General features: G+C 40.4%; 1 protein-coding gene across 11 annotated transcripts in view; it reads right to left on the bottom strand.

The window, feature by feature from the left end:
• Nucleotides 1-27: 27 nt before the first annotated feature.
• ASXL3 (ASXL transcriptional regulator 3) overlaps nt 28-27,996 on the bottom strand; it is a 182,091-nt gene continuing 154,122 nt past the window's right edge. For all 11 annotated transcript variants that reach the window (XM_077900395.1, XM_077900397.1, XM_077900396.1 and 8 more), the window contains 4 exons: nt 19,790-19,886; nt 17,784-17,889; nt 11,104-13,051; nt 28-8,352 (listed from right to left, as the gene is read on the bottom strand). In XM_077900395.1, coding sequence (XP_077756521.1) covers nt 4,636-8,352; nt 11,104-13,051; nt 17,784-17,889; nt 19,790-19,886 — 5,868 coding nt within the window. In that variant the 3' untranslated portion in view covers nt 28-4,635. The remainder of the gene's footprint in view (nt 8,353-11,103; nt 13,052-17,783; nt 17,890-19,789; nt 19,887-27,996) is intronic.

The following is a 27,996-nucleotide window of genomic DNA, read 5'->3' as shown; positions in this document are numbered from 1 at the left end:
CATTTCATAAAAAATTAAAAATGACAATTATTTAATGTTTAATTTCTTTATTTTCTCCAGAATATTTTAATATTGAAACCCAAATTGTTACTTTGAGAAAGGGAAAAAACAGAGAAACATGAAGAGACAAACATTTCATTTCATTTAACTTATGGTATTGTGAGCAGTCACTTTTGTAGGCAACACTTTTCTTCTTTGTAGAAAAGAAATAAAAAACAAACAGCACCATTAAAGAATGCATGATCCCTGAATTCTAAACAAAACACTGTCTAAAAATTGTTTAAATGCTCGTTGCACTGAGTCACATTTAGTCAGGTATCAAAGCAAGCATAACAGTTTTAAATTGTAGCAGTCTTACTGAATCAACTGCTCCCCCTTCTGAGGATTTTACACACCTTTCGTGAGTTTTTCCTGTGGGAATAATATATTCTTTGGTAGAGGACTGAAGGAGGGTTTTACTTTTCTGTATGCTGATATAAAATGTCTGTATGTTCAGGGCCTTCGCCCCCAATCTGTGTTTGTCATGCATGTTATGTTTGGGTTGATTTCACATTTTGCTGTTACACTGTAGGAGTAATACCGCCTTTTTTTTTTTTTTTTAAAGGCATTAAATGGCTAATGTCAAACAGATGTAAACATTCAGAATACTGACCCCAAAAAATAGTACACACACACACATTAAAAAAAAAAAAAACAAAACTGTACTGAAAATATGAATCAGATTAGGTTTCTAGGAAGCAGGGGGGAAAATACAGCAGTACAAGAAAATTATGGCAACCAAGTAAAGCACTTTTTTGGAAACATTCATGAACAGTACAAATACAACAAAGTTTTTCTACAGTCTAAATTATTCTGCAACTATCAAATATAGTACAAAGCGAAATAGTATGTGCTATAAAAAAGCAGCTCCTTTAAATTATAGTAAAAATGCTTTTTGTTCGCTTTACAGTGACAAAGCATGAGGACTGAAGACAAGATTTTTATATTCAGTGACATTTTGGCTACATAGGCCCCTGACAGTCTGACGAGTTCCTTTTCTAGGACTCTTCACATTGTTCTCTAGAAACACAGACAGACAGTGACTCTGGGCTCTGCATGCTCCACGGGCTCATTCCCACCAGGCAGCTAGTGCGGTGCTGGCCTCCACACCAGAGAGACGATGCAACCCTAAGCTTGGCTTCAGCTTCTGTGACCTGGAACCTCACCAGACCAAGCAGGAACCGGGAAACCAAGGCCACAGTAACTTCCTCTCGCGAAACTGTGCGAGTGTTTAAAATGGGGCTGCAACATCATGTATTCTTAATCTTGGCTGCGTTATGAAGCACCATGTGCACCAGCTTGTTGGGTTTTGTAGGTTTAATCTGAACGACTTAGAACATCCAAGGTCTAGAAGTCACCTAAACCTGCTCTACAGCTCATCCCAGAAACACATACCACCATAAAGTCTTTATAGCAACCAGGCTCAACCTCATAGGTTTGTTTTCAAGTTTTTTTCTTCAAACTAGACCTTAGTAGAGAAATATTATATATAACTATGGTGCTCAGTTCACCAACATTTCTGCTACTCTCACTTTGGGGAAGGAAAACTATTTTCATTTTGAAAATGAATTTGCATCAGAACGTTCTTATTAACATGCCCATTAACTACCTAAATGTCTTTACACACTTCAGGCATATGCATATCATAGAGGAGGGGGATGAGGGAATAGCAGTTCTCTGCTTTCCCCTGCTCCAAAAGTGCTACTTAGGGAAATACATCCTTTGTGATAAAAAAAAAAAAATTACATGTTACATGTGCAAGTTCTATTCCTGATAGGGATATCAGAGTGTCCAATGATCAGGATAATGCACACACTAACATTTGCACATTACACCACAATAACCATGTAGTAAATAACATACTACATTTGCACATAGGCAGACACCTGTGGAAATCAGGAAGCTAAGAACCTACTTACCTAATCCGAATATACTGGTTTTCATATATGTATATTAAGTGGACACTTGTAAAATATCTGACCCACATTTTACTTCTGAATTTTTCTTTCCATTATTTTTTAGCCCAAAGATACTAATTTTTTCACTAATATAAACCATATGCGAATATTAGGCATTTGAGCTGGGGCAAAAGAGAGAAAGGGCACAGAAGAATTATCCTCTTTGGACCTGGGTGATAGAATCCATGCACGATCAACAATCGATTCACCAAAATCATGTGAAATATCACCTATTTTGTGAAAAATCAAAACATACAGAAGGACACTTTTTTCTTTATTCCCAGTACCTTGCAGGCAGTGTCCCACAATGATGGAACCGACAGTGAGCTCAGTATCACTTCCGCCTCAGCCGGACCTCATATACAGAGTGCAAAGCTTCGTAGACCAGGGTTTCTTCAACACGGTGCCAGTTACTGATGTAGTGATCTTTGAATCTGCTGGTGTGGCCAGTACCTGACACTGGTAGAGCGGCAACTGCATTCGGAAGGAGTTGGCATGCAAGGGTCTACATTTTACGGGCTCCCTTCTGTGGGACTAGAGCGTGCTCTTCTGAACTAGGATGGTATTGCAGCCAAGCCGACCACGAGAGGATGCCGCCCGAGCACAGCCTGGCGCAGGGGAACTACGGGTCCGCTGCAACTTGCGCCGCCTTCCTCGGGAGGGGCTGGTTAGTGCACTGCTCACTTTCTCAGTCGTTCGCTTTGTTAATTTCAATGTGAAAAACAGAAGTGACGGTCGGTCCGGAAGGAAGCATGGCAGCTCAGCCACAGAGGCAGACCGTTCTTTGCTTTTCTAAATATCTTTCGCTATCAGCAACTTCTTAATGAAAGTGACATCTGTATCACCTAACAAAATTTGGCAACATCACAATAATAAATATGGAGGAGAAAAAAAACAAACAAACATGTACCATGGTTGATTCCTATTAAAAAATCACAAGTGTGTTTTTTTCTCCCTCCAGGAATGTAATCTCTGCTTATTCCAGTTAAGTTTTAAGACATGTTTTAAGGGAATGTCAAAAGTTTACATTGATGTGAAAATGTCTGTCACTCTTACCCTGGATACAGAGGATACCCCCCACCCCATGATTTGTTTCATTTTTTAAATTCTACAGCCATGGTCAAGCAATGAATTACTGGCACTCCATATATTGTGCTCTGCAATCTGAAGTTAAATGGGCGTGGCTTTGTTGTCTTTCATCTTTCCCACAGTGTGCATGTGCTTTTGAACTTGCTTTAGGGAACAGAGCCTCCTGAACTACAGCTGTTCTCTGGCATGAGGGTGGTCAAAGTATGAGGAACGTAGCTCAAATACTCAACACTCAGACTTTACTGGATAAACACTGACGGTATTTGTAAGATGCAGTATCCCGTTTTCAAAAGCAGTTCCACTCCCCCAAATACGAAGAATGTACTGAATTCACCTGAGGGGGGGGGGGGGGGGCGAAAGAAAACAAAACATGCAGTACCTAGAACTTTTAAAACAAAGGCTATTTCAGAGTCAAGTATAATTATGTAGATTGTGAATCATAAGAGAAAAATTGTTCAGAAACGTATCGTCACTTCAGCCTTCTGTAGTTCCTTTCATCATCATTGACACTTTGAGAGGTGGCCAACCTCTGCAGAGTCAGAAGCCAGAATGTACTGGTGTCATCAATAAAGGGTACGATTATTTTCCCCCCAGTTTTAGTATCTAGTAGTTGTACTGGAGTGAACAGAATGGACTGATATTTACATTATCAACCCACTTCTATGTGTTTGCATACACAGCATTTTACTTGCTTACTCTTTAAACTTAAGGGCATTTTTTCATACTTGCTCTTAAAAGCTACACACGATGCTCTGAAATCCTCTGGGCCTCTGGGCCTCTGTTGGTCAACTGATCCTACAGTATCAGGTGTCAAAGGGCTCAAACCAGATTACTGGGCATAGGGCCCACGCTGCAATTTCAGGTATAAGACACATTTCACTACAATGTGTGCACAATGTCCAAGGCAGATCCAGAAATGCTGCCAGTCTCTGAAAAGAGTAAAAAGGGAGGGAAGAGAAGAAGGACAGTGGAGTTCATTAATGGCATACCTCCTTTAATGTATCTTTTGTGATATGAGCAAATACAAGGAATCATACACTTAAATCAGATTCCCCTTTCCAAATATGATTTAATCACTGTGGTCAAGGTAGGTCCAGAAGAGTCAACTGTGAAAACCCTTGTTGTAATGGTTAATCTACAGAAGAATGAATAACCAACCACTTTAAGTCACTTGTACCATCCTCCTTCTACATCTGCATTTCTGGTTAGCATTAAGTAATTAAAAATGTCCTTTTCCTATCTACATCTGGATTTAAAAAAGAAAAAAAAAAAAACAAATGGGGCAGTGACCTGTATACACTTGGACAGAAATTTTCCAGAGCTGGGAATGGCAACTTAATATGTAAAAGACATGCTGCTGAGCCACTTGGTTGGGACGCCATCTCCCCTTTCTGGGAAATGCAAGTAAAGAATCCCAGAGAGAGAAGAGAATCTGTTCCAAAGTAAAATAAATTAGCACGATATAAACCACTGAGTTATTCAATTTGTTGCTGCTGACGCCGTTTGGCTTTTCCGTGTTGAAAAGGGATACTGCATCTTTCCTCGGCTCTTACCGCACAACCAGGCAAGCTACACAGAGTTTGGAGGGACCTATGCAGTCGTCATGGCAGAAGGCCCCGCAGCCTTTGCACACAATCATGGCTTTCAGCCGGCAAGAGCATTTCAGTTCCAACTGGTCCGCATTGCTGCTGTCGGCAAAGTTCTGAACGGGCATCTGAGCGTTCTGACCGGGCAGGCCCGTGGCAGGGCTGGAGCCGCTTCCCAAAATCCCAATGGACTTTTCAATTGCAGATGCTGCCCTTTTGAAGCTCGTGCTACCAAAGTGTATTGTTGGATAATTTCCACAGAGCTGCTGTTGTTGCTGCACCTGCATTTTCTGAGCAGCTAATTGGGTAAAAGGCTTTTGTGGCTCAGAAAGCAAATAGGAAGAGAAATCTGCATTTTTTAACGCAAATGCTTTTAACTGTTCTTTCATTTCATTCTGGTCATAGGAAACTTGTTTCATGCCCAGTTCACAGCTGCTGCTTAAACCTTCCTCAAAAGAAAGAGGTTCCGATTTTATATTGCTACATATGCCCGTGGACTGTGGCCAACTAAGTCTCTTAGTGGTTTCCATGGTAACCGGTGGTTGCTTTTGATCGGATGGGACTTCTGCATTAGGAATAGGTGGAGGTAGCGGAGGTGGCGGTGGGGGAGGCGGGGGCAAGGCCAAGGGCGGAGGGGGCGGAGGGGGCGGGGGCGGGGGATGCACCAGTGCTTTGTTTGGCACGGCGTGTGCAGCCCCTCCCACGTCATCACCTTCTTTCATGGCCATGTTGGGAGATAACATGTTGGCTAACCTTAGCTGGTGAGGTGCGGAGGAAAGGCCCACCTCTCCCAGCCCCTTCTGTTCCAGATGCCTATTGAAGGCAAACGCACCACAGCCCACCGGGGGCTTGGCAGAGGCCTGTAACAGAGCTGCACTTGGGACGGGGCCCCTGGCAGCCACGGGCATTTGGTAAAACTGCTGTCTGTGTGAGGTACCAGCATCGGGGTGGAAGCTGCCATTCTTGTCGACGTGAAACAGGTTCTGCTGGAAGCTACACGAGGGGAGCAGCCGCTTTTGCTGTTTGACCTCGGGGCTGTGAACAATTCGGTTCTGCATGGAGTGCTTGCTCAGCCACTCCTGCTTAAACGGCTGGCTGTGTCCCAGCTGACTCATGCCCGAGTTGATGACACAAGGCACCCCTTTGACATCTGGCTCCACCAACAACTTCCCTGGCTCGCATTTAACTTGAGTGTGTTCCCCCACAGTCCTGGCTACTCTCTTTTTGGGGTGGTTTTCTCGCTTCCTCATCTGTAGTGGTGCGAGGGTCCCGGCCAGGTAGCCCTTCCCGTCCGGATTGGGAGAGCTGGACGGCAGCTCCACAACGTTCCTCTCTGGTGCCGTCTTCCCCGCTGAGGTAGTTTGAAGAGGCAGAGGAAGCCTGTTAATTTCGAGCTTGGCTCCCAACCTGGGCTGAGGCAACACTTTTTCCAAAGGCAGGTTGCCCTGGAGCAGCTGCGTCACGAGCGGATTGTTAGCCTCCACGGACGACAGCCGGCAGCCGGAGCTCCCCGCACCGGGGACTCGCTTCAGGGGGTCTGGGGCCAAGGAAATGGGCTCGTCCCCGGCGCCAGGGGTGGGAGCCTTCACGCTCTGGGCCTGCTGCACGCCGGGGGCGACCTCCGCGGCCGGAGGCGGCAGCTCGGGGCCAGGGAAGTCTTCCGTGTCCATTCTAAAGCCCTTGTCCACCTCGTGAGGTTCGGACTTCACCGGGAGAGTGACGTTCGTTAGGAGGTTCCTGGGGTGAAGTTCTGGCATGTGGGAGTAGCCGGCGTGCTCGGTTTTGATGGCCTTCGGGCCACTCTGCTCCAGAAATTCTTTCTGCTTACTGGGAGCGGAGTGACTGACCAGAGGCTGCCCTGTGCTCCTCATCCCCTCGTCATTCCAGCAAATCCGGCTGCCCGGGTTATACGGATTGCTGCAGGTTGTGTCCGCTTCACTCTTGAAAGCAGTCGGGCCACGAGCCTGCTCGGCAAAGCAGTTACTGGGAGTGGTCACCTCGTTTAGTTTATCTGGAACGACGAGGGGTCCCTCTCGGAGACTGGAACCGGCTGCCTGCATCGCTTTATTATTACACTCTTGCTTTGCTGCAGAAGCAGCGATGAAACTAGAACTGTGATCGACGGCGTCGCTGGCCACGGGCTCCGGCCTGCTAATAACAGATACCTGGGGACACACCATGGGCTGTATGGAGGCTTCTGTCCTCACTGACCTGCTCGGGAGGTCCAAGCTGGCTTCTGCGCTCTCGATGGAGACGGTTAGAGACAACGTGGAGGTCAGCGTGGTGCTGTGGTCAACGATGACTTTACACGGAATCGATCTGTTTATGGCTGCTGGTGCAAAGCCCCCCGCAGGTGGCTGAGGTTTCCCAGAATTGTCTGCCCTGTTTCGAGGCCCTGAATTTTTGTCCGAGCTTTCAGCACTTAATTTGGGAGGACTCTCGTAAGAGTTTATCGTCAGCATGCTTCCAGTAAACATTGCGACAGGTGGTCGTGCAGCCAGAGGCTCTGTGACTGCCCCGGACTCCCTACAGCCGAGGGCGGCTCTCACAGTGGTGCCCACGGGCCCGGTGGCCTGTTCTTCACTCCCAGGCATGGCTATCTTCTCAGAGGGAAATCGGCTGTTAATTCCCGTTGGGGGGATCAAGACAGAGCTCGTGGAGAGATGGTTTGGCAAGTTCTTTCCAATGGAGGGAGTTGGCGCAGAGTTGTACTGACTGGGGATTAAGTGACCAGCACTGCTGCTGGGCAGGAGCAAGGGCTTGTCATCCATGGGGCTCGAGACACTGCAGCCCTCTGCTGTGACGGGGACAGGAGCGCTTTCGATACATTTTGGTATAATGGCTATGCACGGAGTGTCAGTTCCCTGGATGGTTTTTAACATGCTTATGTTACAGGCAGAAATTGTAGTGTTTGCACTGTCAACAGACATTAGAACAGAGGATTTATCAACAGAACTCACAAAGGGATGTTCTTTAATTGCTCCCGACATAGCAGTGCTGCAAACAGACACAGGGACAGAATTTTTATTAAAAAGCATGGGCACACTGCTATTTTCAGAAGAGGTAGATGAAACAATTTTCTCAGGTAAGTGTGACACGGGTATGTTTTCATCAGAACTATGCACAGATAAGTCAGTGGCAGTTTCTGGAAGTTTAGCTGGGTTAAGAGACTGCTGTAATACAGTGGTGGTCTCCCGGAGGTGTGCAGACTTGTTGCTAGGAGATCTGCAGTTTGGATTGACAATAATCACACCAGTTGACCCTTCAATTTTTGTTTCAGGAGCAGAAGAGACTTCTAAGCTTGGGGGCCCTTCCTTTGAGCTGAGCGGAGGCAACCGGGACTCTTTAGTGTTCTGGAAGAGGTGGGCCCGGGCTTGATGCTTTGCAAAGAGCTTTGCCTTTGTCTGCTCTTTGATGTGTGCCAGGGTTCTTGCCTTTCCACCCTCTCCTGGGCTCCCCATGGCTCCTGAGACGATGCTCGCCGCGGCGGCTACTGCAGCTGCTGCGGCCGCCTCTCGCTGGGCCCTCGCTTGCTGGGCCCGGGCCTTGATATCTGCAAGGGTCCTGGCTCCTGTATTCCTCCCACTGCTGACCGACGTGCTGGGGGATGTGCGAGACTCTGGTTTGGAGACTGGCTGGCTCTTGATAATGAAAGGTGGCCCAATTTTGGAAAGCTGGATCTACAGGAAGAAGGGGAGAATGGAAAGAGAAAGCTCATGGTACATGATCACAGAGGAGGCAGGTGGAACGCGATAATGTGAGAGAGAAGATGTGCTGCATTCTCTCATAATGTGGCAGGAATGACACCTAAATCCCCGAATGGGCCTTTAGGGGATAAAGTGACAATAAATGTGGCATGAATGTGAAATTAAAATTTTCAATCTCTGTTTTTCATCTACAGAAACATCAACCGGTGACTTCATTTGGTATGGAAATGAAACATCTTCTTAATGCCTCATATAAATGGAAACAAAATCCATGCTTCTTAAAATGAGGTTAGCTAAAAAAGGCTTAGAGATATTTAGCTTTTAAATTATCTTCCTTCCTGGCAGGGAAAACTGGGACCTTAACTCTACATGAGTTTATCTCTTAATTTGACACAAAGAGAAAAACCTTAGCCAAGAGGTTAGGGAATTAGAATTCTCGTCCTGCCTTCACTCAAAGAAACTGTGATTTCAGGGATCACCATGCAGTTCGATTTCTCCAATGACCTCCTCGAGCCAAAGACTCTATAGTTTTTGTGTACTCCCATACCACCCAGTACGCTGGCTCCTACATGCACAATAAGTGCACAATAAGAGTTTGTAAACTCACCTGTAAAATGAGACTAGTTATTTCTGGTCTATTTCCTTCATAGGGCTGCTATAAAGATGGAATGAGACTATATTTGTAAGAGTGCTCTGCTTTCCAAAGGGATCCCATATCGTTATCTTTTCATGAAAGCAAGGGTAACTCTGGTTTTCTGCCTCTAAAAGCAACTATGGAGCTTAGGCAGTTCCTTTGGATACTGGTAATCTACAATTTGCTGATTTTCATAAAGTCACACTGTTCACCTACTCATGCTAATTAGGAGACTCACAGTCATCACCAAACTCATGAGGCACAAGACCCAACACCAACATCCCATAGCAATGCCTGTGATGTGCTGGTCACTAAAACGTTCTTAGAGTCATAGATTTGGAGAGCTGGAAGGGATCTAATCAAAGCCCCTCATTTTACAGCTGAAAAAACTCTTGGAGGGAAAATAGGCTGCCCTGGGGTCACAGAACTAGGGATTGACAGAGAGAATCTTTGGGTTCCCTGTTCAGGGCTGTCGACTGGTACTATGATTCCTTCGTTTTTCTCCTTCTAAAAAAAGCTTTTCCTAGAAAACATCTCTCTTCTTAACATACATATATTTACACTATAAACGACATTTAACACATGATGTAGGATCATATCAATCTGAAATTATGCTTTGGAACTTTAGTGGATGAAATTATCTGTCTTTGCTATCGCATTTCTCATTTTCCAACCTGTAATGTCTCTCTTCTAATCCAAAGGTTCCAATGGAAAAATGAATTTAGAGAGGAGAATCAATTTTTCCTGTTAAATATTTTCTTTAGTTAAAAAAAAAAACTAAAAACATTTTAAAAATTATACCTAGATATACTTAAACAAGAATGCAAGGCCAAACACCAAATGTACTTATGGTATCCATCTATTGTAAAGTGTGTATTACATTGAAAACAAGCTTTTGACAAGAAAAATCAGACTGCCATGTTCAAAAATATTTCCTATGAAAAGCACTTACATTTTTCTTTCTACTGCTTCAGAAATTAAAATGCATAGTGGGATTTTAATTGGAGTTTAATGTTCATCTTCCATATCTCTAGAATTTTATTTAATAGGGGTTACTTCATTAAGTAAAATAACTACAGCTACACTTTTAAAAGTCAGCCTTATGGATATCATGAGACACATACAAAAAATAGATGTCAGGGCAGAGTAAAATAAAGAGAAAGAGACTAAGATAAACAAAGCTTGAATATGTTTTTAATTCTAAACCAAACCTATGGTGGAATAATCCACTTTATTGTAGAACAATATAAATGGACTGAGATGAAAGCACCAAATAAATATAGCTTATATTGGGTAGGATTTTTTGTTGTTGTTGTTAAACAGTGTTTCTTTTGAATTAATCCTAATTTTCAGTTTACTTAGGCACAGCCAATTTATATAAAAGGCTTGTTTCCTGAGAGTTAAAACCTACCTGGGATCAAAAGAGAATATATAAATGGGAATGTTTGACTACAGGCTTTATTATTTGTGAAGTTAAATATCTCTTTACTATCTCAAAAAATAGGATTTGTATATCTAAATACCTATTGCATTTTCCCTCAAGGTATGCAAAGTAATTTCATCGATTTACTCAAGAAATATTTAATGAGGCTCTTCCATAAGTCAGGTCCTTCTGCTAGACAATGGTAGTGGTGATTATTTGCCGGAAAATAAATGAACTGGTATTCTGTACCTTTGCCTCCTTAGTGAATGCCTTTGACTTTTGACTACTTTCCCTCATCCTACTAAACTTTTATAGGAGGCTAAATTATCAACTTCCCCCAAGTACATGTACCTCTTGGTCCTACCTTGGAGTCCCCAAAAGACTATCTTGTGGCCTATAGGTTCCTCCAGGCCCTGTTCTCCCTCACTATTTCTTTTTTCCTTAAATGCTGAGGTCTAAATATATACATGTATCTAAAATTATCATATGAGCTCAGTGATCCTTAAAAAGGATTGTTTAATATTAGACTAGTGCTGGGAGTATTAGATCATAAACTACATAAAACCTAGAGGGACAAAAACCTTACTTAGTTCTGAGAATTAAGCATCTACACAGAAAAGCCTATTTCTCTGGAATTGTCTTTATTGTTATTATTATTACTCCATACCTTCAGAGGTGGCACTCTGGGCTCTTCTCTTGGAGGTTGTTCTTTCTCAGGTGGGCTGCTGGATGACAGGTTCCGGGTAGACTGATCATCTTCTATCCTAGCCCTCTTTTCCTTACAGATTCCAAAACTGTGCTGCTCTGCAGTTTTCCTTTTTGATATCTCGGATTCTCTACTTTCATTTCTTATCCCATCGGGTGATTTGGAGGGCTCTGATAACTTGGAAGAATGTGAGGTCTCCAACCGATTCTGTGAACTCCCCTGCTTATGTGTTTTATTTCTAGAGCCTTCTGAAAATGAAGCCTTATCCACTGAGGAGACATATTGCTTGTCCTGTAACTTAGCTGATGGAAGCTCATTTCCCTTATTCTCTGTTTCTTCAGAAAAGACAGATAGCTCCAATGGTGAAGATGCCCCTTTCTTTTCTGTTCTTTGCAGGATATTATGATTTTTTACCTTTATTATTTCTATAGAAGGAAGTTCTGGAATCGAAGCAGGGTAGGGCTTTTCAGTTTCAACATGTGATTTACAAGGCTGCTGATTCAGAGTCTTATTGTGCAAGTCTTCAGATGGAAATGCTTCAGGAACAATGGAGGACCCCATTTTGAGGGGTTCAGGAGTATTTGATAGAGTCTTCGGTTGAGAGAGAAGGCTCTCTCCCAGGGGCTTGGCAGGAGCAGAGCCTTCCTCTTTCTGTGGGGAGAGCGGTTCTTCAGATAGGGAAGGGGACTTTCTTTGCTGATGCATCATTCTCTCATTCATGGAAGAATTAGAAAGTGGAGATGTTTCTGAAGGAAGTGGCAAACTGGATATAAAAGTAGTCTCAGATGTGAGAAGCATGGAAGACACTGAAGATGTTTCTGATGTCAAAGGTAAATCAGACATGGGTGATGTTTCTGATGTTAAAGGTAAATTTGATACTGGGGATGCTTCAGATGTTAAAGGTAAATTGGACATCAGAGATGCTTCTGATATTTCAGGTGAAGTGGATATTGGAGATATTTCTGACATCAAAGATGCATGAAGGTTTTCTTCGGGGGGATTTCTCTGATTATATTTGTCTGCATTTTCAGTGCTGGACACCTCAGAACAAAACGTTGTCTCAAGGGAGGCTGGAGTACATGATTCCTCTGAGGTGGACTGGGTTTCCCCTCCTGGGGATGTCAGGCTGGTACAGGCTCCCTCTGGGCTCTCAGAAGAGAACGAAGTTTCAGAGATGCAAGCATTCTCAGAAAGCTGTTCATCAGGGTCACTCTGCAGCTCCATATCTACAGCAATTCCTTCACTGGGAAACTGACCTTCTAAAGAAGATGACGTTGTTTTTATTTTTGGAGTATTGGTCTCTAATGCAGCTTCTGACTCCTTATGTTCTGTGTCACTGACATGAGTCACAGATGAAGTGCAAGGAATGAGAGAGTCACAGACTTCTAGCTGATCGATAACAACTGACATTTCTTCCTGGGGAGATTCTGATTTTTCTTCCACCTTAACTTCAATATGAGGCAATATTTCTAAAACATCATTCATCATAACACAGGATTCCAAGTTCTCTTCAGGAGGTGCAACTTGGGGCTCTTCATGAGAGTTGGCTGGACTTTCAGACTCTTCAGAAAATTCAGGTATTGTCTTATGATTTTCATCCTGACATTCACAGATACTAGTTTCTACCTCTTCTGCAATTTCCTCCTGAATCACGGATTCTTCAGGGATCAAGATATCTTCTGATTCTGATTCCGCCATTACATCCTTACCTACATCTACCATAGGACAAAGCGTATCACAGAAATCAGGCTCTGGAGAAGTTGGACTTTTCATGCTTTTTGACTGTTGCTCTTCCAAGGGAGTCTGTGTAGAAAGACCTGGAAGGCCAGAGGTTCCACACGAACTTTCAGCTCCGTCATTGTTTGGTCCAGAAGTGAGCTTTATCGATTCCTCCCTTGACATGCCCAACCTGAAGAGAAATTATAAGTATTAAATATTATTCAACCACAAATAAGGTACAACTTGGAGGTATGGATATATATATATATATATACACACACACACACACACACGTACACATATATATGTATATGTATACATGTATATACATATATGCATACATATGTGTATATATGTACATACACATATATACATATATACACATACACATTCTGTTGAATACTATATATAGTATGCAATATATAGTATACTATATATAGTGTATATATATACACTATATTCAATATATAGTATTCAATATATAGCATACTATATATAGTATTCAACAGAAATAAAAGTATATATATAGTGTATATATATACTATATTCAATATATAGTATATATATATTTATTCAACAGAAATAAGAGCATCAAATTAATTTTATAATCACTAACATGCTTAATTTATGTAAACATGTTTATGATGACTTAGTTCTACTGCCTTTATAATCATAAATAAACTAAACTCTACATTTGGTTTAAAAAGGTATATATTTTCATTTTTACTTATTTATTTGATATAGATTTTTATTCTGGAAGCAAGGAGACATAAATTCTGCCAAATGTTAGTAAAAGGAATTTAAAAATTACATACTATTTATAATCATAAATAAACTAAACTCTACATTTGGTTTAAAAAGGTATATATTTTCATTTTTACTTATTTATTTGATATAGATTTTTATTCTGGAAGCAAGGAGACATAAATTCTGCCAAATGTTAGTAAAAGGAATTTAAAAATTACAATTAAATACTATAATTTAAGTTTTCTTAAATATGTATATGCATCTATAAGATTAGAAAAATATGGTCAGAAAAGCCAAATGTATAAGATCTAAAACTTTTTAAAGTCAGAAAGCAGCACTATGTCTTTATCATAAAAAAACTGTAGGGCAGCCCGGGTGGCTCAGTGGTTTAGTGCTGCCTTCGGCCCAGGGCGTGATCCTGGAGACCTGGGATTGAGTCCCACATCGGGCTCCCTGCATGGAGCCTGCTTCTCCCTCTGCCTGTGTCTCTGCCTCTCTCTCTCTCTCTCTCTCTCTCTCTCTCTGTCTCACATGAATAAATAAAATCTTAAAAAAAAAACTGTACCGTTTTCAAAGGATGCAATATAAGCAAATAAGATTGATACAAGGTGGGTAGGTTGTAAAATCTTAAAACTGAAAAGACTTCCAAAGATTAAGTTCTCTTACACCAATGTACAAGGCATTACTCACCTTACTTTAATCTCTAAGTGTCTAATCTAAGACAATATGGAAATTTTGCAAAAGAGTAATGGATGTATTTGGTGTCAACAAAGTTGATTCTACTAGTTTACATTTATATGAGGCAAGACCTTAAAATTCTTTGATGTGATCTTACTATACAGATATTTCATAAAAGATAGCAAAGAATATAAATAAATAATCCAACCTAATATTCATGTCATAAGGAAAAGTTCATCAGAATTACAAAGATATTGTAAACCAATTTTTCCCATCATACTAAGTTACAATGTCAGCATCACATGGTAGATAAATAAGCTGTTCTAAAAGAAGTTAAATTCTTCAGACAATTACAAAGATAAGCAGAAGAGATATGTCTTTCTTAAGGAGAAAACGTATTTGACTGAAGAAATATAGCTAAAATAGTATTGATGCAGGAAAATATCTCAGTGAAACCTTCAACCTTTTGCTTAAATTCTCAAAATGAAAGGGAAATAAAACTGGATACATTTTTTGGATTGCATTCATTGACTTCTTTACTAACATTCAGAAGATTCTAAAAAGAAGATAGAAGATACTCCCCCTCATTCTTAGTCTCTTTTCTTTCAACTTTCCCTAAGATGGGTTCAAACGAAGCTACAATTTATAACTATCTACACTGAGAGGAACAGAATAACTACATTACAGATAAACTTAAAGCAAAATAATCAACTAGAAATATGGGGCTCGGCCAAGCAGAGATGCCACTGATACTAGGTTAAGTGTAGAATATACAGTACCTATCCACTGGCAGCCAAATTTCTGCTGGTTGGTTAATAAGGATCTAATAAATTTATTATTATTATTACTAATTCATATTAAATATATTTAATATCATTAAATATAACAAATGTATGTAATATATATTATACATGTGTGTATATGTATATAATAGATATGTATATATGGACAATAGCACTGCATAAAATATGCTTATGTTGACATTTTATTATTTTCATTAAAAAAATAGATTTAAGATGGCATAAGGCATAGGTTGATTTTCACAGCACACCACATAACACCACAAAGGAAAACAGTTAAGTTCAGAAATCTAGACTGTAAACCAACAGACCAACCCCTATAACTGAGTTAGCATCCCTATGGGTGATCTCTTAAGTAACCAAAGCAAGTATAGAACAGTACTATGTTATAAGCAGAGTAAGTCAATAAGAACCATAATAAAGACCTCAAACAAATAGCTAAAAACTAAAGTAGACAACTCTTAAAAACAGGGGAGTTTGGATGGCAACATTCTTGGGAAAACTTAGAGCAGTAAAAAGACACTTGTCAACTGAAAATTATCTGACGCTATGAAACATAATCCTTCATACACTGGAGCCAAGTAATCTAGAAGTAACAACATTAGAAGAGCACTCAATGAAATGTCCAAAATATCTCTGTCATCCAGTATGTAATCGAAGACAGAAAGAGACAAAGACCAGTGACATAAGGGGACAGAAACTCTATAGATAAACTACAGCAAGAAAAGGGTCAAAAAAAGAGAACTGTTTGTATTCAGCCCTCAGGGAGGTTACGTAATGGGGAATCATGCTTATTCACAGGATTGTAGCTGTTACTTCCAGGGCAGGGGCCCTTAACCTGAGAGGCATGGAAGTCTAGAAGCCCTCAAATTTTATGTAAAAAAAATTGTATGTGTGAATTTTTCTGAGAAGGATTTGTGGCATTAGGTGACTGAGCAAATCATTTAACCACACTGTGAAAACCTGGAAAAATTACTCAGTTTCACTGTATCTCAGTTTCCTAAACACTTTTTTTTTTTCCTAAACCCTTTTTTAATGTAAAAGTAATAACGGTGTCCATCTTACAGGACAGTTGGGTAGGTAAGTGAAATAATACTTGCAAAGCTCTTAGGCACATATCAGAGCCAGATATGCTCAATCACAACATGCTGAATGGGGGGGAAGACCTCTGTCATGCGTAGTCTCTAGGGTACAGGCTCTCTGAGGGCAGAGCCTAAGAAGCCCTGTGAACATCTGCACCTCTGGCATCTAGATGAGATACTGAATCAATTTTGCTGAATTAAAAAAAAAAAAAAGTGCCCACAGTCAACCACAACTAAGGACCAGTGCACTGGAGGTAACTAGCTCAGTTGTACCTTTGCCAGCACTGAAAACAGTGTTCCCAACATTCCCTTTGTCAGAAATATCATCTTCCAGGTTCTTAATCCTGCTGGGCATCAGCATGACCTAGAGACCATCTAAAAATACATATTTCTGGGCTCAACTACTGGACATTCCCAATCAGTATGTCTGGCATGGGTCCTGGAAATCTGTATCTATTTTTAAAAGCTCCAGTGAGGATTTTGATGTAGGCAGGCTTGAGTAATACTGCTGGTGACAATATCTGAAGGTATATAAGGAGCCTGCTGCATTTTAATTTTTGAGAAAACACATTAATTATCTCCTGTAAGTTTTCTTAAATATGTATATGCATCCACGGTCCTAGGATAGCAATGAAAACAAGCCTTCCTACTTGAGAGTACTGCTATTTAGGACACTCCACCAAATGCTAGCCTACTCTAAGCAGGCTGTTAATCACGTAGTTCCTTTTCAAGAGCACTCATATGAGACTCCTGATATTGTTTTCTCTGTTTACAGGGGGAAATTTTATTTTATTTTATTTTTTTTGAAATTTTATGAAATGAGATCAATTGGTACAGATTTTGTTACCTGCAACCACGTCAGTGACATCTACACAAAACGACTTTCAGGCATGAATTATGTACCTGGGAGTTCAAGCACAAATTCCTTTCTAAGGAGGATCTAAAGTCACTGTCAATTGTCAGTGACTTCCTTCTTCCTTAGGGATCTGCTAGTCTCTGAGACTCTAATTCTGCTCAAGTATGATATGTCCCTTCTAAATGTGAGGCAAAAGCTAAACTACTTTCAATTTAATTCAGTTGCTACCAAGCTTAAGTGTGGCCAGTATTATTTTAAAGAGAAACACATAAAAAGAGAAATAATAAAAACCGGTTACACTCGGAGAGGAAGATAGATAAAGAGTAATACTTCAGGATCTTCTCCAAACACATGTATATGCACAGTCAACATTTTCAGAAAAATGTGAAAATTAAGTGTGTCTAAAACTACTTAGTTCTAAAGTATTCGTTAATGAACATACTTGGATTAAAAACAGGAGATTTTTTACTAGAATCTAGTTAAGAAAGCCATAATTGACTTCTATAGGATTTCAGGTGCTATTTTCAGGCCAAAATGAATTTTCATGGACAAGTTATAAACCCTTGAAAGCGCATTTTTTAAAAATTTAAGTGCTGATATGCCACTATAATTTTACCTGCAATTTCTTACACCGTGGGACTATTGCCTTTTATCGCAGGTTTATTAAGTTTTACAGCATATGAGTGTGCTATGTGAAGCAGAGAATTACATTTTCATTTCCTTCTGAGAGAAATGAGAAAAAAATGCTCTAGTACTTACTTTTCTCCATAAAACCTTTCAAAGAATTTTTCTTTCCAAGGTTCTGTTTTCTTTTCCTTCTCAATTTCTTGCCTTATCCGCAACTGCATTTCTGGAGTAAATTCTCCTAGAAAGCAAATGCTTATATATTGAGTCAAAGTGGTCATCTCTTTTGCCGAATAATAAAGAAAACATGTAATTAATTTGAGTAAGCTTTTATGGATGTTGAAAAGTAAAACATAGAGTACTGACAACATTTCTACAGCCTCTCTTTTTATGAACATGGCTCAAACAGTCATTTAGTCATAGGTGAACTTTAAAACCCTCAGCAAATATACTGTGTGCTAGGGGCTGTGAATGAAATGGCATATATTCAGTGTCCTTAATGAAATCAGTCTGGTGGGAGAAAAGGCACACAATTGACTATAATATAATGCTGAAAGCCCTGTATGGGCTGTAGGAATAAAAGCAGTGAAAGTACAGAAGCAAAGGCACTTAATTCTGCCTGAATCGATTAGGAAGGCCACATACAGGAAATGGTTCTTGAGTTAGCTTTTGAAGGATGACTAAGCTTTTATAAAGTAATTAACTCACAAGGCACAGAGATATGAATATGTATATTTATGTTCTTTTGAGTGGCCAATTGTGGGAACACAGGAGTAGGATGAAATGAAATGGGAAAGGTAGGCTGAGGCCAATTAACAAATACATGGTTTAAAGAGAGTTTTAAATTTTTCCTACAAGAGACTGAGGAAGGTCCTGACAGCATTCACTCAGGGAGGTCCTGACAGCATTCACTCAGGGAGGAATGTGGCCAAACAACTGGCTTAGAAACAAAATGAAGTGGAGGGACTCCAGCCAGGAGGCCACTGAATGGCACAGATGAGAAAGGAAGAGTAGAGTCAGGCCAGCAGCTGTGGGAATGTTCAAGGGGAATCAGATTCACAGCACAATTGACAATTCATGACCAGATCAGGAGAAGGAAGAGGACCAGAGGGATCATCAAGTTTCAAAGTGAGGAGCTCTGTGGACAGCGGTGATATTAACAAATAGGGGGCAGAAGGGACAGCAGACAGTAAAAGAAAGTGAGGTTAATACTGACATTACAGTTTTCAGGTGCTTGATATCAGCTAGGGAGATCCAACAGGCATTTGGAACAGAACATGGAGTTAGGAAAAAGGAGTTAGAGCCAATATGGAAGTTTTTGGCATATGGACTACCAAGAAGGTGAAAGAGTCTGCTTTGCGAATGTGCACAGCTACAGGAGAAGGTACCCAAGAGAATGGTGGAGACATCATCATGTATCATTAGATGGAAGAACAGAAGCTCTAGAAGAAAACTGAGGAACGCTATCAGCAATGCAGCCACAGGAAACAATTTAAAATATACTGTGAATGTCTTAGGTAGATCGTTTCGTTTCAAATTGGACGAGGTAAAAAAAAAAAAAAAAAAAAAAAAGGATATTGCAGAAGGAGCCTGAAATTTAAGGACTAAGAAGAGGAAACTGGGCTTTGCCATTAGAAAGTCATTAATATTCTCAAGGAGGCATTATTTCAGTTGTGTATAGTAAGTAGGGTCACACCTGATCATTACAATTTGAGCAAGTAAGGCAGTAAAATGATAGTACCATTGGTTATTTTTGTTCTTTCGGGAATCATGGTGACTAAAGGAAGAATAAGGTAAAGTGGTGGCTTTAGGGGGAGAGAGTATTAAAAGAAGACTATTCAAGCTCTAGGACATTAAGAGAATACATAATGCCTCAAGTAAGTGATTAAAATTACCATTCCAAAGAAAATCTAGCTACATCAAAATTTTTTTTATTATGTTCCAGATAATATTATGCTTCCTTCAAAAATGCCAAGTATAACAAAGACTTAGTGAAGTCATTTGGAATAGAATGAGAGTTTTTACTACATTAAAGTATACGTCAGGGAGAGAAAAAGACTCAGAAATCAGAGAAAGGCGCAAGGCTCAGTACAATGTGTGTATTCAGATATGCCAAAGAATAATGGAAAAGAGAAATTTACCTTCTGCCAGTCGCTGTTTCCATCCTTGAGCTGCATATGCAAAGAATTCATTATTTAGTGCTGAAGAACTCAGGCGTAAAATTCCATCGCTTCCCATCTAGGAAATAAACGGAAAAAAACAAGATCCATCAAGGATAATTCAAAGCAAAAGTATGCAGGAAAGAAGTGAAAACAGGGTGTGTGCATGAGAGAGAAAGTGCGGGGTAGGAGAAAGGAAGAAAAGGAGCCTAGCAGAAGGTGAATTTCCTAGTAGAAAAAATGCACTTTACAGTGACTACTATAATGACACAAATATAACAATTTAAAGGAAATCTTTACTAGGCATTCCCATTATTGGTAGTGAGGAAAACAAATGCATGGGATTTCATCAAAACAGTTTTATATCTTTAGCATTTTACTACGTCCTAAGTGGTACCACCTTAATCACCATGTTTATACCTTTCTATTATCTTTTATTTATTTTTTTTCTATTATCTTTTATAAATTAAATTTTCTAAAATTTGTGAAAGCTAAAGAAATCCAGTCTGATCACTTGGATTTTTTTCTCTGGCTGAAGTTTAGACAAGAAAAAGTTCTAAAATATTAAGGCAAATATACCCACACTGTCATACAAACCCCCTCATACTTCTTTCCAATTTGGGTGCACACATACACACACACACACACAAAAACAGGTAAATGGTAAAGTGTAAATATGTGAAACCGCATGCTATTAACCTCTTTCTTTAAACATACTAATTTTTTAAAAATTCACATGTAGAAGAGATTCAGATAAGCATCATCAAATTGGATGCTTTTAACTTTCCAATTATTTATTGCACCTTCTATGTGCATGTAGTCTGCTTGCTGACATTGGAGATAAAAGAATTGGCCTTGTCCTTGACTGGTTGCTTATATCATTGAGGAATGAAGATAACACAGTGTCAAACATTGGGTGAATGGGAATTAAGAAGTGCAAAAAATAAAAGCTGGAGGATGATATCTAGATGGACATGAGTGGTGAGGAAGAACTTGATACCAGAGGCGAAGCCAGGTCCTGCAAGATAGGATTTGGACAGAATGGCTTTAGAGATAAAGCATGTAGTGTACTGCAGAGATTAGGAGCTTTACTGCAGAGGCAGGACATCACAGACAACCAGGAACTGGACCAGGTATCAAGGTGTGAGGTGCTTTAACCTGCTGGTCAATGGCCTGGCTCCAATTACATTTTCAAAGACTTTCTTTTATTCCCATATATACGCTTCATGTGTCCTAATCTTTAATTGTCACTGCTACCTGAGATTTCTCATCCCCATGTTTCTGTCTATGGTCTTTTCCACACTCCATCTTCACCACAGAAATACTACTCCTCTCTTAAAATGTCACTCAACGCCTTCATGAACATGTCAGCTGAACCACCATTCAGGAGCAAAGGAGAACACTGAAACTGAAAGTCAGTATTATACCAACCACTCTAAACTGGATAATGGTAGATCAAATTCAGAAGAGAGATGCTGTGAAAAAACATAAGGTATGCTGAATGCTGCCATGACATGGACAGGGAAGCCGCAGAGTGGACATTCTAGGTTTCCTGCATCTAAGAAGATATGGATAACCATGCTAAAATATTCAATACACTTGGAAAATGTCAGGCAAGACTTTGTTCATTCATTGAATCACTGTTGACTCACTCAGAGCTATTTCATCTTTATTCAAGACACTTATTAAGCCACTCATATGAACCCATGTACCTGGCACGTGTATACAATTGCACTGAAGAAAAAGCCCCTGCCCTTATAGTGAATATATTCTACATATAGCAGATGCTTGTGGTCCCTGTATATCTCTTCCGCCCGCCTGGGTTCAGCACAACTGTAATGCAGTTATATCACCATGCCAGTATCCCACCGCAGTGTCTACCACAGCCCTTTGATCTGAATGGATTAAGTGCCCCACCCTTCTTATCTTCTGACTGGACAATTCTAGGACTATTTGGAATGCAGTATACACACTGAACCAATGGATGACAAATGGATGACATTTGGTCCTGTGTCCCCAGTAGAACACATGGCCCTGGAAACCAACGGATGGGATGAGTGAATCTTCATACTATCTCTCACAGGAAACCACTGGCAGACTGTGTACTTTTGGTGCCCACGGTTCCAGACCATGTGATATTAAAAGTCCATGTCCCCCTTCCCCCAAAAAAATTGAAAAAATTTTTTTAAAAAAGTACATGTCCCCAGGGGAGCATCATTTTTTCTAGGGCAAGGTCTCACAGACTTGGCACTATTGTCATTTGAGTCCAAATACTTCTTTATTGTGGCAGCTGTCTGAATGTTGTAGGTTGTTGACCAGCATCCCTGGCCTCTATGCACTAGATGCAGTAGCAACCCCCCCTTCCCAAATGTGACAATTGTAAATGTCCTCAAACATTACCAGATGTGCCTTTGAGGCAAAATCATCCCCAAGTGACAATCACTGCACTATTGGACATGGTGAGGGCACCACTGCAGCTAAAGCTCTGCCTGGTTCCTCTGAGTCTCTCATGCTGGTGGGTCAGTAGGCAAAGAGAGGAGTTACCAGACAGGTGGGATAATCAGCACCAACGTGTCATGAGGAAAGAGGATTGTTGCCATAGGACAGAGGCAGAGTGAAGGATGTAGGGAACACTGGAGATTCACTAGGACCTCTCTTGGTGTTTCTGTATCTGGTGGTAACAAGTGAACATGGATTACAACAATGACAGCCAGAAATAGTAAGGGAGCCAAAGGCTCAGACTCTTCAGGGATGACAGTCTGGATGACTTCACCAGGCAAACTAGCAGAATTCCACTGGGTGTGAGGAAATTCAGAGATGGGTGACAGGGAAGGGGAATGAACTTCAATCATAGCCTTAAGACCAGCCTGAGACTAGCAGTATGTGTAGCTAGTCCACTAAGTCCCTGGTCAGAAGTCTGGTTCTTTGTTTTTTTTTTTTTGTTTGTTTGTTTGTTTGTTTGTTTTCCTTTCCAAAATACCATGACCAGCCACTCTTTACAGAACTAGTCACAGAGGGAACTTAACATTAAGCACAAGGTCTGAGTGGTAGAGAGGTAGACTGGACTGGACATTGGTGAATCTGTATCTAGCCTACATAAGTATAGAGCAGATGGGGCAATGCTTTTCAGCGCACTTGTCCCACCCACACCTATAACACTCTAGGGTTTTCTTTGCTACAGATGCAGCCTGGAAGTGCAGAGTCTGGCCCTGAGGGCAATGCCCCCATCCATGGGAGACAAGGGTCTGTGGTAAAACGTCTTGCTTCCCTGTTGTCCTCTGGGACAACTCTCAGAGGGCCCTCAGCAGAACTGTGACTGAGTCATTCCAAGGGTATTTCCTCTTGTCTTCACATCATCTAATCTCTGGCTTCTGCTTCCAAACTAACTATACTCAAGTTCTTGTTCCAGGCTCCATTTCTGGAGGGAAGGGGCAGGGGAGGATCCTACTAAGTAAGACTCTGAATCTAAGGAGTTTGGGCTTTAGTCTCCACATGGAGATGACCCAGTGAATGTACCTAAGGTGAACCGGAGGCTTGAGGCAGAGCATATATCAGCATGGCGCCTCTGGCTGGTCACCTCCAAGTCCAAGTTAGCCCCCTGATTTACCTCTGCACATTAATCACCTTTTCAACATGTGCCACAATAGGGTAAAGGTGAGAAACCCTGCTCTTAGGTAAAAGGAAACTACCATTAAAAAGGTCAAAGTTGGGAAGAGTCCAAAAAGATTTATGTTTAACAAGATAACTTTATTACCTGTGAAAAAGATGGAATGGAGAGGAATGCATAACAGAAAGACATCACCAGCAGGTAACAGAATACTTCCAAAAAAGGAAAAGAAAGGCAAAATCTTCAGGACTGGGTAGAGGGCTTTAGGACTGAGGATGTAAAGGTAATGGAAGAACATTTCAGCAGACACCAAACACGCTCAGGATGACTCCAGGAAATGGGGTGGATGAAAAAGGCAGCTGAGCTTGAGCACAAGTCTTCAAGCAGTGTTATGAAAGAGATCTAGCAAAGACAAAAGGATGAAGAGAAGACAGGCCATCTAAGTGTTATGCCTCTAAGAAGTCTGAAATTTTTCTGTGAATGTTAACTCTGAACGTCTGTCTGTGGTTTCGGAACCCTGAGAAAAAGCGACTTCACTTAGGAAGACTAAAAGGGAAGAGGTATTCTTATTGTGTAAATTTTAAATAGGACTAGTAGGTGGAAGGCAAGTTCCCTGAAGAGGTAAAGAAATTTGTTTGCTATGAAGTGCATTTATAGCAGGCACGATGAATAGGTAAGAATTCTTCTATATTTGAGGACATGCACGGTACCTTATAATCTTCTATAGTCCATGCAATGCCTAGTGTATTGCAGGTACTCAATAAATTATTGCTGCCCTCGCTTTATGTAATGAAAGATTTAAAATTAAACTCTGGTAGCTGATAGGCAGGATTTTTGTCTCATGCATTCTCCCAGGCCAAGAGCATGATTAGTTATTAATTGAAATTTCAGCATAATTTTAAGACACAAAGAAATACCAGATCCAGATTAGCTCTGACAGAGTCTCAAGATTTCAGCACATGAAAATGCAAGGCAGTGTGAAATAAACACATTCAAAAATATGGAAGCTAGCCCTGAAGGAAAATGTTTTTCTTTTAAAACAGAAAAATAATATTAGCTGCCAGACTTCCAGGCTGTATGAGACAGCACAATTAAACATTAGGGCTAAATTGGACTTAGGAAATACGTGCCAATAAAACTTTTAAAATACACTATTAATTTTATGGCCTTTAAGAAATACTGTCCAAAAGACATAACATTTTAATGAGCTGGAACAATAAACATTTCTGAAAGATTTATTTATTTATTTATTGCTGAGCTATAAATTCTTGTTTTTCAGATTACCCACGCTAGAAATGTTCATTCTAAAAACTCCCTTAACTCTCTTCTAATGAAGTGTCTAAGCTATTGATAAATTATGCTTCCTTTTTAATTAGGAGGAAAAAACTCTGAACGTTTTAGTTGTTATAGAGGAAAATAAATACGAGTAAAGGGAAATTCATTTGTGTTGAGATCCTTTCACAAAGGTTCAAACTCCTTGTTCGTGAGTCTATAACTTGCCTTTGGTATTGATTACAGTAACATCCATTTTGTGGGATGGATGTCTGTGGAATTCAAAGGGTGGAAATCCCAATTCTCCTTGCACCGTAGCCAGTTTTTGAAGGTCGATGAATTTTAATTCCATACACGAATATATCTATGCTTAATAATAATCCTTCAGACCTCTAATATATTATCACTTTTTTCTTATTTTAGATTTCCTGTAAGTGATTCAGAATGCATGGCATGTGGGCTGCAAAATGGAACAGTGAGAGATGTGTTGGAGAGTTTGAAAATAGCCAGACAATAACGCGACACCTAGATATACTAAGCAATGTGGATTTCATTCTTCAGACAATGGGGAGCCATTCAAAGTGAAGCCACCTCACACTGCCTGTACGCAGGTAGGCAGGCTGCTGGTTTAGATGGGGTGTTCAGGATTGGCCTCTGGAATGCTCACTCTTAATAAGGGATATTCCTGTAGAAACCTGAAAAAAGCAAGGAAGCATTCCTGAAATCGCCTGGGGAAGAGTATGTAAAGTAAAGGGATGCCAATCCAGATACTGATCCTTGTGGGGGGCCCACCAGGAGATCTGAAAACCCGAAGGCACACTGGACTGAAGGCTACAGAATTGTGCTGGGCTGCAGACCCACTGTACAGACTGGCTTTTCCCCTCAAGTGAGCTACAAAGCCTTTGAGGGGATTCTGGTCTGAGGAATGGGAAATTCTGACATTTCAAAAGGATAGCTCTGACTGCTGTGTGTAAAAAAGACTTTAGAGTGGTGCCATCCAATGGCAACATAAATGTCAGCCACATACGTGATTTGTTTTCTTAGTAGTCACATTGAAACAATAAAAAAGAAGGTGAAATTCTAATAACATATTTTTAAATACCATCTATGCAAAATGTTATTGTTTTGATATATAACAGAATATTAAGATATTTTCATTGTTTTATGTATTAATTCTTCAATATTTAGTGTATATTTTTAAGCATCTCAATTCAGATCAATCATATTTCTATTGCTCAGCAGCCACTGGTGACTCATAGTTACTCTACAGGACAGCATAGTTTTAGATGATAAAGACTTACAAGGACACAAGTATGTAGTTACTGTGGTGATCCAGGAAAAGGATGAGAGTAGCTTGGACTATGGTGACAGCAGTGGAAATGCTTGGGTTCTGATTTCCTTCTGAGGGTTGAACCAACAGAACTTAATGATGGATTGGATGTGTGGTAAGAGAGAAAGAGATCAGGCAAGGATGACATCAAAGACTTTTTTTTTTTTTTTTGGCTTTGGCAACTACAATTATAAAATTTCTATTTACCAAAATGAAGACAACAGTGAGAAGAGGAGGTTTGGTTTTAAACCAGTTGAGGTGCTAATAACAATTTTAAGCAGATGTCTCAGATATATCATTCTACATATAGTGTAGGGGATGCCCTGGACATAGCCAAGACTAGGGACAGAGGTTCCTGTTCGAGAATCATCAAGAGAAGGTCAAGGTATAAATGATGAAGTCTTAAGATAATTCAGGCAATGCAAGTAAAGAGAAGAGAGCTATTCAAGAGAGGTACAGGAACCGCAGACTGGATAGGGCTGAGTGCACATGTAATGAGTGGTGAATGAGACAAAGGTGTAAATGATGAGTCTCAGGCATAAAGTTTGGGTAAGTTGGTGAATACTGGTAGCAGAAATCAGGATGGGAAAAATACAAGGAGGAGCAGGAATGTGGACAAAGAAGTGATGGGATTTGTTTTGGATGTGTTGATATAAGGTATCTTAAAGGCATCCAAATAAAGAAGTCTAATCAATAACTAAGACTCAGGGCAGGAAGCTCAACAGTATGGGAGGGATCAATGAAAACTAGCAATTATCAGCAAAGAAGAAAACAAGGATATGATGAGAACATGGAAGAAGAATTTACTGGAATAGAAGACAGCTCTAAAGCAGAGCCCTGAGAAATACTGATCTAGAAGGAATGGGCAGGAAATGTAGATTCTGCTAGAAAGACCAAACAAAAGCTGTCTGACAGAGGTAGGAAGAAATGCAAGGAAAGATGCAAGGGAAGTGAGCTATATTGTATGTGTGTGCTAGTATCTATCAAACCATGTAGAATTATTTAGGTCAACAGTATGTGCAGTATACTATGTAAGTTGTGGTGCCCAATTTAAAAAAAAAAAAAATCCATAGAGTCTTTATGGCAGACACAAGCCAGGCAGTGGAGACTAACCAGAAGGCAAATGCAACAGCAAAAGAGTAACAAGCAGATGAACAATAAGCTGTCATCACTGACCTTCTTTTTTAATTTTTTAAAAGTATTTATTTATTCACGAAAGACACACACAGAGAGAGGCAGAGACAAAGGCAGAGCGAGAAGCAGGCTCCCTATGGGAGCCCGATGTAGGACTTGATCCTAGGACCCCGGGATCATGTCCTTAGCAGAAGGCAACTGCTCAACCACTGAGCCACCCAGGCATCCCATCACTGACATTCATACTCCGATCAAGCACCCAGTACTCTTGAACTATGGACCCCAGTAAGAATCAAAGGTAGGATATTATTCATTCTAATAGGAAATTTTTCATTTTTTTACCTTATCACTTAGTAGAATTCAGGTGGCTCATAAGACTCCATAGGTATGCTCAAGGTTTATCCATAAGCAAAAATGTAATTCTTTAAGCATAAAGTTAGGCATAAAAATGAAAGAGGGCTGCTGATAAAGAAAGGATCAGTAAGGGAGACAGGACTGACAATAGACTAAGGATAATCTGGCCACTAACTTTTGAATGCTATTTCTAAAGCTGCATTAAGACAATATTTACTGGGGTGCTTGGATGGCTCAATGGTTGAGCATCTGCCTTTGACTCGGGTTGCGATCCCAGGGTCCTGGGATCAAGTCTTGCATCAGGCTTCCGTGCAGGGAGTCTGCTTCTCCCTCTGCCTATGTCTCTGCCTCTCTTTCTTTCCCATGAATAAATAAAGCAAATCATTAAAAAAAAAAAAAAAAAAAAAAAGACACCATTACCCAAACAGTACTTTGCAAAACAGTAATTTAAATAGGTAATTTTAATTTTAATGGGTAATACATCTAAAAGGA

The sequence above is a fragment of the Canis aureus genome, chromosome 6, assembly GCF_053574225.1.
Source record: "Canis aureus isolate CA01 chromosome 6, VMU_Caureus_v.1.0, whole genome shotgun sequence".
NCBI classification, from domain to species: Eukaryota; Metazoa; Chordata; class Mammalia; order Carnivora; family Canidae; genus Canis; species Canis aureus.
This window is presented reverse-complemented; position numbering and strand designations above follow the sequence as displayed.